The sequence below is a fragment of the Chanodichthys erythropterus genome, chromosome 17, assembly GCF_024489055.1.
Source record: "Chanodichthys erythropterus isolate Z2021 chromosome 17, ASM2448905v1, whole genome shotgun sequence".
Classification (NCBI taxonomy): domain Eukaryota; kingdom Metazoa; phylum Chordata; class Actinopteri; order Cypriniformes; family Xenocyprididae; genus Chanodichthys; species Chanodichthys erythropterus.
Window position 1 is genome coordinate 19,320,762 of NC_090237.1, and position 19,330 is coordinate 19,340,091.

At 36.4% G+C, this 19,330-nt stretch overlaps 1 protein-coding gene across 4 annotated transcripts in view; it reads right to left on the reverse strand.

Annotated features, from left to right (window-relative positions):
* Positions 1-8,123: 8,123 nt before the first annotated feature.
* ccdc9 (coiled-coil domain containing 9) overlaps positions 8,124-19,330 on the reverse strand; it is a 28,564-nt gene continuing 17,357 nt past the window's right edge. For 3 of the 4 annotated variants that reach the window (XM_067365269.1, XM_067365270.1, XM_067365268.1), the window contains 9 exons: positions 18,727-18,908; positions 18,263-18,321; positions 17,993-18,040; positions 15,671-15,785; positions 15,217-15,358; positions 14,626-15,097; positions 13,638-13,766; positions 13,453-13,551; positions 8,124-9,645 (listed from right to left, as the gene is read on the reverse strand). In XM_067365269.1, the coding sequence (XP_067221370.1) occupies positions 9,641-9,645; positions 13,453-13,551; positions 13,638-13,766; positions 14,626-15,097; positions 15,217-15,358; positions 15,671-15,785; positions 17,993-18,040; positions 18,263-18,321; positions 18,727-18,908 (1,251 nt within the window). In that variant the 3' untranslated portion in view covers positions 8,124-9,640. The remainder of the gene's footprint in view (positions 9,646-13,452; positions 13,552-13,637; positions 13,767-14,625; positions 15,098-15,216; positions 15,359-15,670; positions 15,786-17,992; positions 18,041-18,262; positions 18,322-18,726; positions 18,909-19,330) is intronic. The other variant, XM_067365271.1, reaches the window with a different exon arrangement.

Below are 19,330 nucleotides of genomic sequence, written 5' to 3' on the forward strand. Positions count from 1 at the left end.
AGACAATTCAGCTCATAATCTATTCATGCAGCAATACATGATGTGCAAACATAACCAACATCACCTGATCATCTTTTAACTTTGCTTGGCTGGTTGGTTTTAATGTAGTTAAAACTGCCCAATCAAAATCTAATATTAAAAAGTCAAGGGTCAAGAGCTCAACTAAAACAAACCCTGACCTCGATGATGGTAACTTAAAAATAGTGATTTTCTCCTTTGGTTGTTTTGCTTGTTATCATCAGGTGTCTTCAATAATGGTCAATAATCACTCAATTAAACACTTATTTATCTCATTAATGCTTCAGTGGGTGGATTAAAAATATGGCAGGACTTTTACTCTCTGACCCCTGGACTTCCCACCTCTGAATATACCCCATGATTACAACGAAAAAAAGAGTACTAATTAACCAAACAGAAATTAAATATTTTCCAAATAATATTTTGACATATTTAAAATAGTATTTTTTACAACATAAATTGAGCCTTTATACAAGAAACTAAATAGATGCCTTTAAAATGTTCGAATGGCGGTCCCTCACATGAGGATTATCATAATTGGGGGTCCGTGGCATCTAAAAGATTGAAAACCCCTGATCTGTATCACATTGACTGTAGCCCTGACCAGCAGGTAGCAGGGGAATTATCCTCCTTACTTCCCAGTGTTGGCAAGACTCCAAGCTAATCTCACCACTGGACAATGCAGTGAAAATGGGCACAAAGCATGACCACTGTGGCTTCCTCTACTTTGACAACTAATTATTCTGAAAATAATTGAGGACAGTCAACAATTGTGCCACAGGCAGAGGTGGCATGGATACAGAAAAAGCAGAGATTGCTAAAAAACAATTTTATCGACTCCTTGCAGCACCATTCTCATCCATGCAGGTCTGAGTTTCTTATACAAAATATATTGTGGACTAAGAAGACCATGGTTAATTGCAGTTCCTCTTTGAGCTTGCTATTTAAAAAAAATAAAAAAATAACAGGTGGGCCAACTACAGTGCTTCATTTTTTTTTTACCAAAGATGAATGTAATTCAAGTTAATGTAAAGTAATGCAGTGAAAGACACTTCAGTGAAATGGTTTCAGTTTGGTTGTAGTATCTGCTCAACTCATCTCAATGTCATTGCACAGACAAGGTCAACAGCAACACAGATTTCCTCAGAAAGTAATGTTCTCTCAATGTCCTTGCAACGTTTCAGTTGTACACTTCCTCTAACTTGAGCATTATAGTTTAGATCGATTGTTCCCAAACCAATAAACTCACCTGTAGCCTTTTATAAAAAAAAAAAAATTGGTGCATAAACAATATCGAGATTTGTGTGTTAATTGTGTTCAGGTTGTGATAATATTGCAATAATTACTGAATGCCATTCCTTTCTAAATGAACACGTGGCAAAATGTGCATTAGATGTGTGTATAATTTTGTAAAATTAGTTAAATAGATCTAAAACTAGCATTTACTGTTTTTAGAAATTAGTATTTTCAGCTAATGTAATGAATTGCGATGTTGCTTAAATGTAATTAAAAAAAAACAAAGCTAATTCTCAGTGATATTAGATATTTAAATTCATGAGAGAACAAAAATACTTTTTTTAAACAAAGATTTCTTTTATTAAAGAGTTTTATTACCTGCAATTCATCATGTTCCTGTGTGTTACTGTTATAGGAACATGAACAAGAATGAATGGGTACAGACCAAAATTGATATGTAAAAAATAGCAAGAACTACTATAATATTTCTAATAATTACTGATATGCAAAGTAAAAAATAGCAAGAACTAATATTTTCAGAATTCTAATAACCGCAGAACATCCAGACATCTTTTTTAGACCTTCATCAGAAATATAGGCCTATACATATATATGCAAACATGGTCAATGTTAGTTTGCAACTGGCAGCTGCTGTGTTGAGATGTGAAAGTGGTGTGATGTCAGTCCCATTTTACAAGTCTTTATTTAGCCTTATCTCACAATACCTCTGCTGGAAGTATGAACGGAGGGAGAACAAATGTGTCCTGACAACTTTCAGTTCAGTTTAATTATTGAGCAAGTGAAGAGACAGTGTTTCCAGTAGATTCACTCATCAAGCAAATGCACACAGACCTAAGATCCACTGACAAAGACTTACAATGGGAAGAGGCATGATCAAGAAGATAATAAATCCATTTCTGAACTACTGTGTGATCAAATACAGTCATATCTTGCTGGAATCATTACATCCAATCAGATCTAATTAGGAGAAACAGAGCTGTGCATTACAGTAAGCTTAGATGGACATATTTAACACTGGTCATAAAACTTTTGTTATTATGACTCATCAGGTGAGTGCATCATAAAAGCTGGCAGCTGCACAAAGTTGATGTAAATAAAAAAAGAAAAGAAAAGACTTTTAGCAGGGAGACAAAGGAAGTGCCAGTCATGCATAAACTTCCAGGTTATAATGCATACTCAGACCTCAACGTAACTTTACTCATTCAACTTTTACAATCAAAGCAGGTGACTAATTCTGGTGACTTTGGTTTAGTAGTGCAGTCAGCATAGGTATTAGTTAGTGAAAAACACAATTTAACAATCTAATGTAGCCAGAGCTTGTAAAGTGAAATATACATAGGGGTCCTTAAGAGTTTAGACATTATTTTTAAAAAGTAAACGGTCTTGGATGGAGGTTATTAACATTCACACCCCACACTGATAAAGGTTTATATTCCATTACATAACAAAATGGAAAACATTACCTGATGAATATAGAATTGTTCTGAAGTAAACATTAAGTGAACAACAAAATGTAACATAAAACACCGCAATGATAAAATATTAACAAATGTAACTATTCTAATGAAATATAATCAGATATGATGTGTCATGCAGGGATACTGGAAAATCCTTTTTTCTGTTTTTCATCATAAATTATGAGGTGCTTAGTTTTAACTTACAAATATTCTGCTGTAAAGGTGTAAATGTATTTGTAATGTTGTTATAATATAGATTTCAAATGCAATATACGTTTCAATATTTTACAATATAATTGTGCTGTTTATGTAAATTATATTTACCGATGCACCGATATGAAAATTTTGGCCGATACAGATAACCGATAATTCTTTATATTTGAAAGCCGATAACCGATATATTGGCCGATAAATCTAAATTCAAAATTTTATATAGCCTGATTACAAAGACAAAAGTTTCACCATTAAAAGCCATGTCCCAAGCACACGATTATAATGTTCTCATTATAATTTTATTTAGCCTTGCACTGCAAATGTTGCACTTAACTTTTGAAGTGATTTCAATCATATTTCAAGCAATTCAAAACCATCATTGTGAACTGTGCACATCTGAAGTGTCTCAGCCGAAGCAAAATCCATTTTTTGATATATCAAATTTTCTTATTGGGCCGATAACATTAACATAAAAAATTAACATATATCAGCCGATTCCAACATGGTGGCCGATATATTGTGCATCCATAATTATATTTTTTCTATATTGTAAAGTAACAACGAGTTTAACTATTTAACTATTAGTTCATTTTTTTTAATGTGAAAAAACCCTAACATTATTACAGTATAAATAGGAAATAATTCGAAACGTCAATGAAGTATGTGAACCAGTATAACAAAAACTTATAAATTAGGCACAAAATATCATAACAAAATAAATCTTGTATTATTGCCATTTGCATAAGGTGCCATATAAGAAAAATGTATCTTAATATAATATAATATAATGAATACAATAGGCTATATAATATAAGTTTTAATAAAATGTACGTTTATCAGTCGTCCATTTTAAATAAGCAAAGTCAGAGGAAGGATATCCGCACTGATAAATGTGCAGTGTTAGGACATTTTGCATAGTGCATTAGAAATAGCTGTAACAGCTCCCTTCAGTTACATGCGAGTGAATCCAGCGCCGCACGTCTCTCTCCATGTAAACTATCCCGGATGGCAGGAGCGGTTTATTGTATTCGTGGCGTTGCTGGATGGATCTGGTTTCCAGAAGAACACATAGTAGATGGCTAAGAAGAAAGCTGCGACTGAAACACACAGAAAGTAAGCGATACCCATCGCCACTTTCACCCAGATCTTCGTGGCTCTTTTGGCGTGTTTCACTCTCTGGTCTCCGGGGTAACTCGGTCTTCGAGTCTCCGCACCTCCGTTTGTCCGGACGGATTTGTCTCCTCTCATTCTGAGATATCCGTGTTAGTTCCAGCGGTCACTGTTTGCTCTTCTGAGGCTTTGAGAAATCTGCCTTGAATCCCGATTCAGGTGACCAGATTCCCGCACTTCTCTGAGGGATGAGTGTCCTCTATAACCATCAGAGTGTTTCAGAGATGCACACTAGTTTTAAATGAACACTGGGCGGAGTTTACTGTCCTTTATCTCTTATAGAGAAAATTCTTTAATTATCCAAAAGGTCTTTGCAGAAATTATGACCTTATTACTCAAATAAAATGTCATTAGGAAATGCATATTATATAACTAGACTTGTAAACACTATTTTTGTAATTAAAAGTGATTAAGGCAGTTTTGTTATAGGAGATTTAATGAAATGTTTAACAATATTTCTTTATATTTAATAGTACAATATATTAATACATTCAGTTGCTGACTGATTTAATTATTTAATTTTCAATACAGTATGTATATTGGAAAAAGGTTAGCAATTTTAATGAAAAAATGATCTCAAAATGCTTCAGTGAAAAATCAGTTACTGTAACTTACCTTATATATGGTAATAATAAAATTGTTAATAAGTCACCTTATAATTCAGAAAAAAATTTATATTAATTTATATTTTTTATTAAGCAAAAAGGCATGAATCATCTTGTACATTATGAGGAAAGGGGCACATTTCCATTCTATGTGCTAACCATCACATTTGCTTAAAATAATCCAATAACATAAAACAATATTTTTTGCTAGAAGTGAAAAAAATTAAAGGATTAGTTCATTTTTAAATTAGCCCAAGCTTTACTCACCCTCAAGCCTAGGTGTATATGACTTGATGAACACAATCTCAAATATTTGAATAAAAATCCTGATGCATCTGATCTTTATAATGGAAGCGAGCGATACCAATGAGTATGAGCTGAAGAAAGTGCTTCCATCTACATCCATCCATCATACACTGTAAACCCTAATGCTCAAAATACTTAATTCGTTTGAGTAGGACAAACTTAAATTAAACAAATTAGTTCAGTTAAATTAACAGTTATGAGTATTTAAAACTTTCTTTTACTTTTGAGTTCACAGCACTGACATATTTCAAGTAAACTAAACTGTTTTAGTTGCAGCAGGTTTCTAATTCCCAGCATGCTTTGCATCAGACTGTCTAAATGTTGAAATAAAGTGTTATTTTGTGTGTTTTTGCATAAGATTAACATAGGGAGACATAAGTTAGTGTTTAATGTTGTGTTATGTTGGGATTGACAGGGGGTTCTGTTATGTTAGTTTTGTAAGGTTACCATTCTGGTGAAGAGTAGACCGTGTGGTTAGGTTGAGGATGGGCTGCAAAACTTTTAAGACCACATATACTGTATGTTGTTTGATTATATACATGCAAGTATATATTGACAGTCTCTTTGATAATTATAATAGCATGTGTTTTTTGCTAACTAACATTTAACCAAGATTTGAATGTGATGTTTATGTAAATTAACTATATGTACTTGAGTAGGGCGAGGCTGAGAACTGTGGGAGCGAAGGAATGCCAGTGATGTGATTGTTAATGAGAGACACCTGTGCACCACACTAGCATTGCTCCACTTCCATGGCTCTCGGCCCCGCCCCACTTGTCACAAAAAAATTAAGTTCTACTAACTTAAAAAAAATAAGTTAGTTAACTTAAATGTTTTGAGGTAATAAGTTTCCTCAAATGTTTTGAGTATTCTGAACTTATTGAGTTTTACAGTGTAAGTACTCCACACGGGGGGTTAATAAAGGCCTTCAGAAGTGAAGCGATGAGTTTGTGTAAAAAAATATTTCCATTTTTAACAAGTTATGAAGCAAAATATAGTTTCTGCCAGACCTCCTTCCGTGTTCAAGTTACAAAAAAAAATGTAACTGGCATCATGTCAGTTAAGCTTATTCTATAAGTTGAATACGGAAGGTGTAGGACAATAACTTATATATTCAACCAATCTTTTAAAACAGGTGCTTCTTCAATAGACAATAAAAAATATGCAGCGGGTGTTTTTGTCGATTTAAAAAAAGCTTTCGACACTATTAATCATAAAATATTACTGAATAAGTTGGAAAAGTATGGCTTTAGAGGGCCCGCTTATTCTTGGTTAGAGAGTTATCTTGACAATCGGTACCAGTATGTACACTTTAATAATGAAAACTCTGAAATGTGTAGGGTGACATGTGGGGTGCCCCAGGGGTCTCTGATGGGTCATAAATTGTTTATTTTATATATAAATGACCTTTGTAAAGTGTCTGATTTGCTAAAGTGTGTCTTGTGGACGACACAATTTTATACTGTTCTGGTGAGAATTTGCACCAGCTTCTCATAAATGTATCGAGAGAACTATTTCAAATTAAACTTTTGATGCAAACAAACTATCTTTAAAGGTGCCCTCGAATGAAAAATTGAATTTATCTTGGCATAGTTAAATAACAAGAGTTCAGTACATGGAAATGACATACAGTGAGTCTCAAACTCCATTGTTTCCTCCTTCTTATATAAATCTCATTTGTTTAAACAACCTCTGAAGAACAGGCGAATCTCAACATAACACCGGCTGTTACGTAACAGTCGGGGTGTACGCCCCCAATATTTGCATATGCCAGCCCATGTTCAAGGCATTAGACAAGGGCAGCCAGTAACGTCTGGATCTGCACAGTTGAATCATCAGACTAGGTAAGCAAGAAAGGACAATAGCGAAAAATGGCAGATGGAACGATAATAACTGACATGATCCATGATATCATGATATTTTTAGTGATATTTATAAATTGTCTTTCTAAATGTTTCGTTAGCATGTTGCTAATGTACTGTTAAATGTGGTTAAAATTACCATCGTTTCTTTCTTTATTCACGGAGACAAGAGAGCCGTCGCTATTTTCATTTTTTAAACACTTGCAGTCTGTATAATTCATAAACACAACTTCATTCTTTATAAATCTCTCCAACAGTGTGTAATGTTAGCTTTAGCCCGTTAGCCACGGAACACAGCCTCAAATTTATTCAGAATCAAATGTGAACAATATAACAGTATACAATACTCACATAATGACGAACACTTTGTAAAGATCCATTTGAGGGTTATATTAGCTGTGTAAACTTTGTTTATGCACTGTTCAAGGCAAGCACGAGCTCTGTGGGCGTGCAGCACGAGAATTAAAGGGCCAGTAGCCCTGAATCGGCTCATTTATAATGATGCCCTAAAATAGGCAGTTAAAAAAATGAATAAAAAAAAAAAATCTATGGGGTATTTTGAGCTGAAACTTCACAGACACATTCAGGGGACACCTTAGACTTATATTACATATATTTTTAAAAAAGTTCTAGGGCACCTTTAAATATTACCAAAACCAAATAAATTATATTTGATAACTGACAAATACATAATATTACAAACTTAAAGATTGGTGATGTGGTTTTGGAAAGAGTAATGGAAATAAATTTTTTACGAGTAATAATAGATCACAAATTATCCTGGAAACCACACATAACACATTGTCAAAAATGTCAAGAACCATTGCCGTATTACATAAAATCAAGTATTTCTTAAACAAATTTACATTGTATATTTTGTATTGTTCTCTCTTAGTACCATGTTTAATCTATCGCATTGAATTTTTTTGGGGCATAGCTATAAGTCAAATACAAAATCTATATTTACTTTGCAAAGGTGTAAAAAAATGTTTGTAAATTGTAATGATGGAATTGCACATCTAATATCAGTTGGAGGGTATGTGACGTTGTAATAAGGGTAGGTGTAATAAGCCATGGCTTCAGCCTACACCTTTTCGGTTGATTCTGTTTATATTTATATGCTTATGTAAGTAAATCATACATTCATATGTTATGCAACCGAAATAAACATTTTTTTCATTCATTCATTAGGACATAGCATAAGCTTTTTGAACTGCGAGAGGCATTGCACTTTCTTCCTAAGTTGAATACAGTAGGCGGTCTGGTGGAAGCTAGATATTTTACTTCATAAGTTGTTAAATATGGATATTTTTTCTTACACAAGTCATATTCACCTAGGATGGCTTGAGGGCAAGTAAAGCTTGGGGGTAATTTTCATTTGAAAGTGAACTAATTCTTATCCTTTAAGTGCATAAATACCTTGGTCTTACTGAAGACAACATAAGACAAATATGAAATAACATAAGGCAAAGATGTCATTTATTTGATATGACAGCTTACAAAGTAGAAACATTTGCACTGCTTGCTTGGTTCACACATCATAATATGTTGATAAAAGAAACCAAAATATCTCCAGTAAACTAAAACAATAATAATAAAAAACAGATTGCATGTAGTCTTAGAAGAAAACTTAGGAGGAAAATCCTACAAACACTTCAGTATCATGCTACATGCACATCTGAAAAGCCAAACCAAACCTCCTACAAGAGGCAAACCAAATTATACATAATTACTCCAAACAGGAAGACATTTCGTCTGCAGGGAGATGCAGCAGGTACGATACAATCACAAATGTCATGATTCTTTCTGCTCCATGTGCTCAATTGAAAAACAGGGATATACAATGCACATGTGAAGAGAGAAACAAGCACTCACACAAAGCATTGGAATGTCTGTCAGTTTAAAAGCTCCTGCTCTATTTAATCAAATTCAGGAACACACAAATACACCTTTGATAAATGCATAGGATTACTAAACATGATTAATAAACAAACAATTAAAATGGTCAAACTAATATTAGATTTGATGAGGTACATGTTATTTGATGCCCCAATTGTTTAGATTTCCTCATTCAAACTCTTTACAATTTACCAAGAATTCATCTTTGGTCAGCGTGCACATAATGTCTAGGGCACCAATAGTTTATAGTAAACTTAAAAACCGCAGCTCATCCTCATGTATATAATATTAAAATTAAAAGGCCATTGAGAATTCCATCTTTATGTAATAGTTTCAAAAGTAGCCCTGACAAAAAATAAACAAACAAAAAATGCCCTAGTTTACAAAGGAACTGCAAAAAGTCAAGCATGCTGCTCTCAGCAATAAATACACTTATGTTCTTATAAATTTGAACTGCGAATACATGTATCTTGAGTGCTGTTGTGCCTAATTTTGTGTCTTTTAGTGGCTTAGGGTGGATCAAACAATGCTGGGGAACAGGCACTTACACTGCTCCGTCATAAAAATGCCATCTTGAGATTTGAGTATAATATGCTTTACTTTTTAGTCCCAGGGTAAATGTGAGAAAAGAGCAGCAACATAGCTCGACAACAGCATAGAGTCCCAACCAATGAGGAATAATTAAACAATGCAGCAAGTTGTTTGGATGAAGCGTTGGCGGGGATCCACAGACGTTCCCTCGACCCTTTTAATTTACGGTCAACAGTCGTCCTTTACACCTGATGTCTCATCTTTCCTCTGCTTACCTTCTCTCTGTCTGTGGACCACTGAGTTCACCTACTGCATTTAGTCCTCAGCCTGTTGACATATATAAAGTAGTCAGGATGAAAAGAGTAACACGAAAACACAAGTATAAGTGATATATGAATAAGATGATACTAAACCATCATTTCAGTTAGTTTGGCTGACAAAAAAAAAAAAAGAGCAAACATGTAAGTGTATTGAATAATTACATTGCCTCCTAATGTGAAATTCAAAGATAAAAAAGTACATTTGATTTTCTTAGGGTTTCATTACCGCTCTGATCTGAAATTCGACTGCAGCTTCCTCATAAAAGCTTTTTAGCAATAAAAAAACCTGTTTTCCTGGACATTTCCTTCTGTTAAATGCGCTAAATGTAGCGTAGTAATTGAATTACAGGAAATACAAGAATCTTGTTATTGAGCGTTTGTGTTGATTTCCAGGGTGCATGTGGACGATGGAAACCTGAATGAGGGAATTGGCCAGAAATCACATCCACAATTAGTTGCTAATGAGCAGTTAGTTGCATAATTATCTGGTATGATGTAATGACAATAAGCAGGAGCAGGTGGAGAAGGACAGTGATCCCAAGTGACAGGGTTGAGCTGGTGGCATTGGAGAGGATATGACATCAAACATTTACAAAACACTAAGGAGTGGTTCCTCAATTCAAATTGGCTCAAAGGGAAAGGGAGACAATCAGAAGCAACAAGCAGCACAACATTTATTCACCATTCCAGCATCATGCCAAATGTAAACAGTATAAACTACAAATTCATAACTTGTGTAAAAAGTAAAACATCCTATATACACAGAGTACAGGCTAAGGCGCGGCCACATTAGTGAATTTTCTGCAAAATTTTGCAGGCACAAAAGCTCCACTGTATATTGTTAATAGTTTAGCGAGGTATGAAGCACTGCTCTCACAAAAGTCAAAATTTAAGTGTTTTAGCTTTTAGTATAAATATGTTAGCCTTAAGGTTATGAATAAGCTGGTGTGTCCCAAAACAATGACAAAATTAGCATTTAGGAGATATAAACATTCAAATCTTAGTCTCTCACTTCCACTCAAATGGATCACGGATTTTCATGACATCACATCGCACTTAAGTTTCTCGCCAAATCTCCGGTCCAATCACATGCTCTCTACAATCTGAAGTCCCGCCCCCTCCTACACTTGAAATCAGTCATTTGCTCACACATTTACTAGTTTCTACATGGTGAATGGCACATAGTGCACTATATAGAGAATAGGGAATGATTCAGACAGTGTAAATATGCTTTCCTTTTACGCTAATGAAGTCCGTTTTAGCGTTAGTGTCACATGAAACGCCGCAATGCGAGCACAGTCTGCTCCAGTCCAGAGACATGAGAGCACAGAGCGGATCATATGCGCGAGTCGGCACAGACCACAAAAGGAATCAGACCCATTTGAATTCTGCATATAATGCTGTATGTAAGCGATATAAAGGACATTATGAGGAAAAATGGTTAGAGATTAGAAGGAGACAGAGGTTTTACTGAGTAACGGCTCTGGCCGAGCTGTAACACAAACAAAACGCTATTGGCCATTTAAAAAAAGGGGCGGGGCTGTTCAATATATCACCCCGTCTTCTAGTTTCAGTTGAAATTACGTCAACACACTGACTAATGCTGCGCGTTGCAACACTCTTTAGTGGGCCATTAAATCAAGAAGCTTTCTGTTGGTCAGTGATGCACATTTGTGTGACCAATTTAAAGCCATTGCAAAACCAGTGTTCGAAAATGCAAAATTCCAGATTGGGTGGTTTCCCAATAAAATGACTGCAAAAATTCACTGAATAATGGTGAATGTGACCACACCTTATAAATTAAAGGAGAATTCAAATTTCAAACTTAGAGGGAAAAAAAAGAAAGAAGGATAAAAGGCCACCAATTTCATTTTTCTTTTAGAATTTCATAATTTTTGAATACATTTATTCATGCAAAACTGTTTTTTGCAAGACTTATATTTGTGTTTTTTAATATCCAGTTTCCTTTTTGCTGTTATAAAACCAGGAATCGAGTGTGATTCTGGGTTCCTATTCCTTTTGAGCTATGAATTTCAAAGTTTCCAGTTGTTCACAATTACTAGATAAGGAATCTTAAAAAAAAAAAAAAAAAAATTCTTGAGATTACTGGGATGTATTTAAAGGGTTATTTGACCCAAAAATAAAAATATTGTCGTTAATTACTTACCCTTGTGTCATTAAACACCCTTAAGACCTTTTTTCATCTTCGGAACACAAATAAAGATCTTTTTGATGAAATCTGAGAGCTTTCTGTCCCTCCAGTGGGAGCAATGCAGCTACCACATTCAAGGTCCAGAAAGGTAGTAAAGACATCATTGAAGTACTCCAAGTGACTCCAGTGGTTTAACCTCAATTTTATGAAGCGATGCAAGTTCTTTGTTCGCGAAAAAAAAAAAAAAAAAAAAAAAAAAAATTCACATTCACTGAACACGCATGAGAGATGTGGTGCTCCACCTACTAGATTGTAGGTCAATATTCTCTTCATTTTTTTTTTTTTTTTTTTGTGTGCAAACAAAGCACTGGCGTTGCTTCATAAAATTGAGGTTAAACCAATGGAGTCACAATGATTACTTTAATGATGTCTTTACTACCATTCTGGACCTTGAATGTGGTAGCTGCATTGCTCAGAATGGAGCAAAAGAAAGCTCTCAGATTTCATCAAAAAGATCTTTGTGTTCCAAAGATGAATGAAGGTCTTTTGGGTTTGGAAAGACATAAGTGTGAGTAATTAATGACAGAATTTTCATTTTTAGGTGAAATAACCCTTTAAGTGTATGTCATCTAAATGTGTTCGTGGCAAAACTAGTCAAAAAAAACCTCAAGTCTAGCTGACTAAATAATTTAGAACAGGGCATAACTAGAAGATTACTCACAAATTTCCATGATTTTTAAGATTTTATCAATTTTTTATGCCTGGAAAGCATCATTTTAAAATTTCTTGATATTTCCATGTGTTCTAAGACTGCGGGAACCCTGATCATCTTAGAGGACTTATTTTTTACAATCTATATGAATAAGGAATAGGTTTTATTTGTAAAAAGTACCTTGATTTGCAACTTAGTACATTCATTCTGTGTGGCATGATAGACATTCATACATGATAAACATTAAAATGACAGGAAATCTAATAACACACCATACAGTCTCTGGAACCACATTTGGTTTACCCTGTATAATTCATTTCTGCAAGTTGCTCTGGGAGAAAAGCCAAACAGCTTTCCCCTCAATGATCATGATCAAATGGGATCCTATTGGGATGATGTTATAGATCATTCCCATTTACAGTCCACACACTCACACATATACATGCTTTTGCAAAAATGGAATACAATCAATTTGCTCAAGCAGTTTGTGACATGCATGAAAGGGGAAAAAAGCTAGCACCCATATCCAAAAATGTCATCCAGGAAGAGGGGCGTAAATCAAAGAGGTGCATGAACGACAATGAAGGGGATCCGGGAGCACAGTAATTGCGAGATATTAGTCGTGCTGGAGGAGGTGTGCAAGGTTCACAGTGGAAAATGACAGCCAGTGTGAAGCTTCAGACAGAAGCAGTTGGTCCCAGCCTGCATTCCCATTTGTCAAAGTCAATAGAGACAAGCCCGATAGCAGACACCATCTCATGCCATGAGACAGATGGACATGGGGACATAAAGGAGACATGAGTGTAGTGAACAGGGAGGGAGAGACAGAGAGAAACCAGAAAGATTGAAGACTGAAAAAAGGAGGACGCTGATTAGTTGTTAGAAGTCAGCTGAAGTAAGGGACTTCTTTCGAAAAGCCACAGTCTCAAAGCTGGTAATAAGAACAGCACCTGAGGACGGTTGCTCTGAAGAATCCACTGCCGTTTCCTCCACAGCCTTTGTTTTAGTCTCACTCTGATCCGGCTCTATAATAGGGACGTCGCTGTCCTCTGCAGAGGATGAATAGGATATTACAATTAATTCTTCATCTTGAGGAAATCATATTTTGATGTGTTAATGCAATGTTTTGACTTACTGCTCTGGTTGGTGCTGTCTGGGGTGGGCGGCACAGCGGAATCTGCCGTGTCATTGCTGCTTGAGGTGGTAGTGTCGGCAGATTCAGCTGGTACCGACTCTTGTGTTTCACAGGAAGCTGACTGCTCCACTAAATGTGAAAAGACACTTAAGTTTCACTTCTAAGACACCAAAGAAACTCTGACAATACTAAAAAAAAAAATTATTTAAAAAAGACAATTATTGAGCTTCAGCTTTACTTCAATTAACAAGTCTTAGTCATTTTAGTGTGTTACTATGCAGTTTCTAGCATGTTCTAGGTGGTCGCTAAAGTATGCTTCATTTTCTGTTTGCCACTACGTCTTTAGGTGCATTACGTAAACTTCATCATCAGCGGTGTTCATGAAAACTGTGCATCCATACCGTGAGCACATGCATGCAGTTGACTTGGTGGGTCTACTCGAGCCGTACTTCTTGTACCTGTCCTGGATGACCCCTAGCACTGCACATTTTGTATGTCTTCCTCATCTAACACACCTGATTAAACTCACAAGCTCTTTAGTAGAGACTGCAAAACTTGAATTGGGTATGTCCGATGAGGGAAACATACAAAATATGGTGGGGGAGTCCCCAGGACAGGTTTGAAAAGCACTCCACTGGGGGCAATACTAAGGGTTGGGCTGTTGGTTGGAAGAACCAATCGAAGTAGATCAGAAAATGGAAGTAAAACTAACAGAATATGAAGATCTAGCCAACAGTAATGGATATGCGAGGAGGTCAAAATGTACCCTCGTCTGTACAACTTGACTTTGAAAGAGTAGAAGGAGAACACAACTATAAAGACTCCAGTCTGTATGAGTTCACGGCCAATTGAAAGACTAGGATGCTTGACCATGTGTGAGATGACAGGTGCAAAAACAAAGCATACCCCAGGCCTTGCTAAGTGTCTTAGCAAGCGCAGCTAAAAAGAGAAACTGTGATGTACTAAATAAAGACCATGATTATTCCACCTGTAGTTGTGTTTTCGTTTCTTTCTGGTTCTCCTGGCTGGCTGGGGGTGGTGGACATGTTATGTTCAGCCTGGTTGCTCTTGGGTTGGGCTGGACTGCTTTCAGTGCTGCTGGGCCTCAGAGGGCTCTCACCCAGACTGCTCTTAGGAGAAAGCATCTCCATTTCTTCACCCCAATCTGACACCGGCTGGTGGCCGTCGAGTGGAGAGAAAGGGCTAAGGGGTTTGGGCCCTTCTGGTGTATTGAGCGTCTCCTGTGGGGAAGGGATATGGACTTTGGGTCTTGGGGTACGTTGCTCTTTTGGGCTGGGAGTAGAGGGTGCAGGAGAGGAAGGGGTCTTTTCTGTTGGTTTAGCATTTTTTGAGTATTCCTCATGATCTGCTTTTTCATCCTCTTCTGCATCTTCCTCTTCACCATCGCTAGCATCCTCCCACTCATCTTCATCCTCTTCAGCAAGGCCTCCATCATTCTTCTGCACAGCAGGAGAAGGTCAGGAACAAATGAAACACAGACTAATTAAAATCAACCTTCAAAAAGAACTTTTGGTACTATAATAATCAGTTACCTGTTAAGTGTTGTCAGGCCTCTTACCTTGTCTGATAATGGAGCCTTGAGGGTGCCATCCTCAATCTCGTTTTCTTTCCCTTTGTCCTTTTCATCTTTCTCCTTCTCTTGCTCCTCCTTTCTTCCTTTCTCCTCTTCATTTTCTCCTTCCCACCGATTGTCATGCATGCTTTAGGAAAGAATTATGTTGCTCAATTAATGTTGATTCAAGAAACGTTCTGTAGAATGATAATTTCTCTACCCTTAATGCCAACCTTCCCCCAAACAGCAAATGCATGTAGCAAATAACGGGTTCTGTTACCACCTGATATTAAGATGTGTTTTTGTGATTCGATCATAAAGGGTCAAGCTAAAAACATTTTGTGTTGAGATCACAGAAATCAAATATGGAGTAGGAATGGACATCCCCTTTTTTTTAGAGAAATGCTGGTGCCATCCAAAAAATTGATTATTCTCCGTAATGGGGAGAACTATTGCATACCTGTAGCTTTTGCCTTGACCACGGCCCATCCCTCGTCCACGGCCTCCCTGTCTGGGTTTGCCCTGCCCCATGAAGTCCCCGAAGGTTGGTGCCTTGGGCGGCCTCTTGCTGTCTTCTGCATAACAGAGATTAGAGCAATATTTATCCTTGGAGGGTGTCATGGGGCTAAGCAAGACCTTGGAAAACAATTCTACATATGAAATCTGTGGTGGAGAGAGATGACCCTGGGCTCACAGTAACAGATGGCCACCTATCATTCTGATGGATTGCCCCTCTATGCATCACTCTTCAGGATGAGAGGAGGAGAACGGATGAGAAAAACATGCAAATGTGCCCTTGATTTGACAGCACTGTGATGAGACTTGACTTGAACATTGTGAGGTAGATACTGGGTTTGTGAAACACTCAAAACTAATGATACTGAAGTACCCCAATTAATAGTTGCAAATGGTTTCAGTTCCAAAGTAAAAAAAAAAAAAAAAGATTAATACATTTTATTTTAGGTGTTGTGCAGATGGCCTCATTTAAAACATCTCCAGAGGATGCAAGGCTTACAGGGTATTTCCAAATTGTTAAGAGTGTATGTTTAAAGCAATTTTAAGAGTTGTTACTGCAAATATTTAAGACAAATTCTGTAATAAATAAAACTAAGTGTATAATAATGCTTAAATAGTGTAAAAACAAATATTAAATAAGCATTAATAACACCTTTAAAGAATTATATAAATATAAAAAGTCAAATCATAAATTTAAATATAAATGCATGTTTAGATGTTGGAGCCATAAAAAAAAAAAAAAAAAAAAAAAAACAGGACTAGAGGCCTGATCAGGCAGGTAGAAAAAAATCCTTACTGTTGAGTCCTGAAGCATCTCCTGTCTTTCCATCCACAAATTAAAGACCTCCACAAATCACGTTTTTTTTATTTTTATGATATAAAATTTTTGTAAGTTAATGAGTCATGTTAATGCTTTTTTTAAGGGTCCACAAACACTTAGGATGTAAGTGACAGGCAATGTTTAAGGAAATTAAGATGAGGAACTGTTTACAGACTTATTTACCACTGTCAAAACTAAAACTTAAACGATTAGTTCTCCCTAATATTCTGTCATTAATTACTCACCCTCATTTCGTTCCACATCCTTAAGACCTTCATTCATCTTCGGAACACAAATGAGGATATTTATGAAATCTGAGAGCTTTCTGTCCCTCCATAGAGATCCAACGCAACTACCACTTTCAAGGTCCAGAAAAGTGGTAAAGACATCATTAAAGTAATCCATGTGACTCCAGTGGTTTAACCCCAATTTTTATGAAGTGACACAAGTGCTTTGTTCTTTTTGCGCAAAAATACCCCAACATAATTTACCACTTTATTTACAAAAATATTGATTGGCAACGTGCGTTCACAATACATGCGTGTTGTGTCCAGAGACCCACGCGCCAACAACGTATATGCGCGAGTGTTCAAGAGAGCACCACGGCACATTTGTTTTGTGTTCACGCGAGAGCTGATGTTGCGTGAACAAACTGGATAATATTATTTTGTAAATAAAGTGGTAAATTATGTTTTTTTGCACAAACAAAGCACTTGTCTCGCCTCATAAAATTTAGGTTAAACCACTGAAGTTACATGGAGTACTTTAATGATGTCTCTCCTATCTTTCTGGACCTCGAAAATGGTAGTTTCTTTGGATCTCTATGGAGGCACAGAAACCTTTCGGATTTCATTAAAAATATCTTCATTTGTTTTCCGAAGGTGAACATAGGTCTTATGGATGTGGAACGATGCAAGGGTGAGTAATTAATGACAGAATTTAAATTTTTGGGTAAACTAATCCTTTAAGTTGTTACCATTAATCAAAACTAGAATATTAAACACTTAATTTACAGTGTTAATTTACAGTAACACTTCATTTACAGTTTTGCTACTTACGTTAATTATATTATATGACTGACTAATCTCAGCTTTTACTGTGAGTTAAGGAGGAAAAAAGGTCAGTCAAGTGCAGTGGCCGGTTGCATGTATTCTGCTCAGCAAAATAACCGAGAAGCAAGTGTGTAATAATGGCTAGGCAACTGGCAGAAAGCAATTATGTGCTATCCAGAGAGCTGCATCTTAAGACAATAGATAATCCAATCAGATACACACCCATCCACTGTAACTTATGACAGAATGGGATGCAATTAGAAACTATCAGTGCAGGAACAGATGTTTGTTTGCACTTAGACTAGGGTCAATGTGAAGCGGGGTAAATAGACATTCGGCGCACACGCACACACACACACACACACACACACACAGTCCCATGCCTTTAGCTGACCTGAAGGTCCACTGCGTTGCTGTACATGGGCATTGCGCCCCCTAGCTGCTGAGAGACCACAGCACAGAACATCACCAAACAGCCAAAATGACAAGTTTCACAAAGCAGAAATGTCATAAATGTGTACATGTAACTACATGTAACAGTCTATTGATTGGCTATATAAAATATAAGACACTATAGTAATGTGTGGTGACATTCATGATTTGTGCTGAACAGGTGTCAGGTGGTCACTCTGGTGGTTGTGTTTGTGATTTAAATGCGATTTACCTCTCCCGTTGCTTTGTTCTTGTGTGCCCTCTCCAGCCACAGCTGAGTCCTCCTTGAACCTGTGAAAACGCCTCAGGGTCACTGGCTGTCTTATTCTCACCCTGTCAGCATGCATTAATCCTGTCCAGAGTCTTTCTCTGTCTCTCTTTTTAACACTCTGACAGAAATAAAATTGTCTGAGCTGAAATTAAAGGGATAATTCACCCCAAAATAATAATTCTGTCATGACAATCTTCTACAGAAATGTTAAAGAATGTACTGGTCTCTTTTCACCATATAGGGAATGTGCAGAATAATTATTCTGTATTCTACAGTAGAAAGTAGGACATATGGGTTTGGAACAAACTGAGGGTGATTAAACATGACAGAGATACATTTTTGAGTAAACTGGCCCTTTAAGTGTTTAATGGCTCTATAGCATAGTCATAGATATAATAGTCAGCATTTATGTCTTTGAAACTCACATTATATCCGTTTTCTGCGCATCCCACTCTCGTTTCCACTGGCCAGTGGCGTTACGGTGACGAGCCAGCCGTTCTTCGTCAATCTGCTCTCGCTCCTTTTTCCAGCGGAGATATTCGGCTCTTTCTCGACCCGTCATGGATAATGTCATATCCACTGAGCCTTTACCACTTGGCCTACGATTCTGTTATGAGATGGAAACAGAGAATGAGAGTTTGAAAAACAAAAAAGGCAATGAGATGAGAAAATAAAAGCAAGATTTTAACATTTTCTGAAGAAAAAGACTGGCGGCAACTCATGCAAAGTGTGCCTTCACAATGTTAGGGTATTGTGGGTGGTTGCCAGAGTGTTTCTATGCAGTTGCTAAGCAGGTCAGAGTGTGTTGCTATGCAGTTGTATATGCATTAATAATGTAATGTTTTCCTGTGATCACAAAGCTGAATTTTCAGCAGCAATTACTCCAGTCTTCAGTGTCACATGATCCTTCAGAAACATTTCTTATTATTATCAATGTTGAAAACAGTTGTGCTGCTTAATTTTTTTGTGGAAACTGATTTTTTTTTTAGGATGTTCAAAAGATTTTTTGTAACAATGTTGTACAAACAA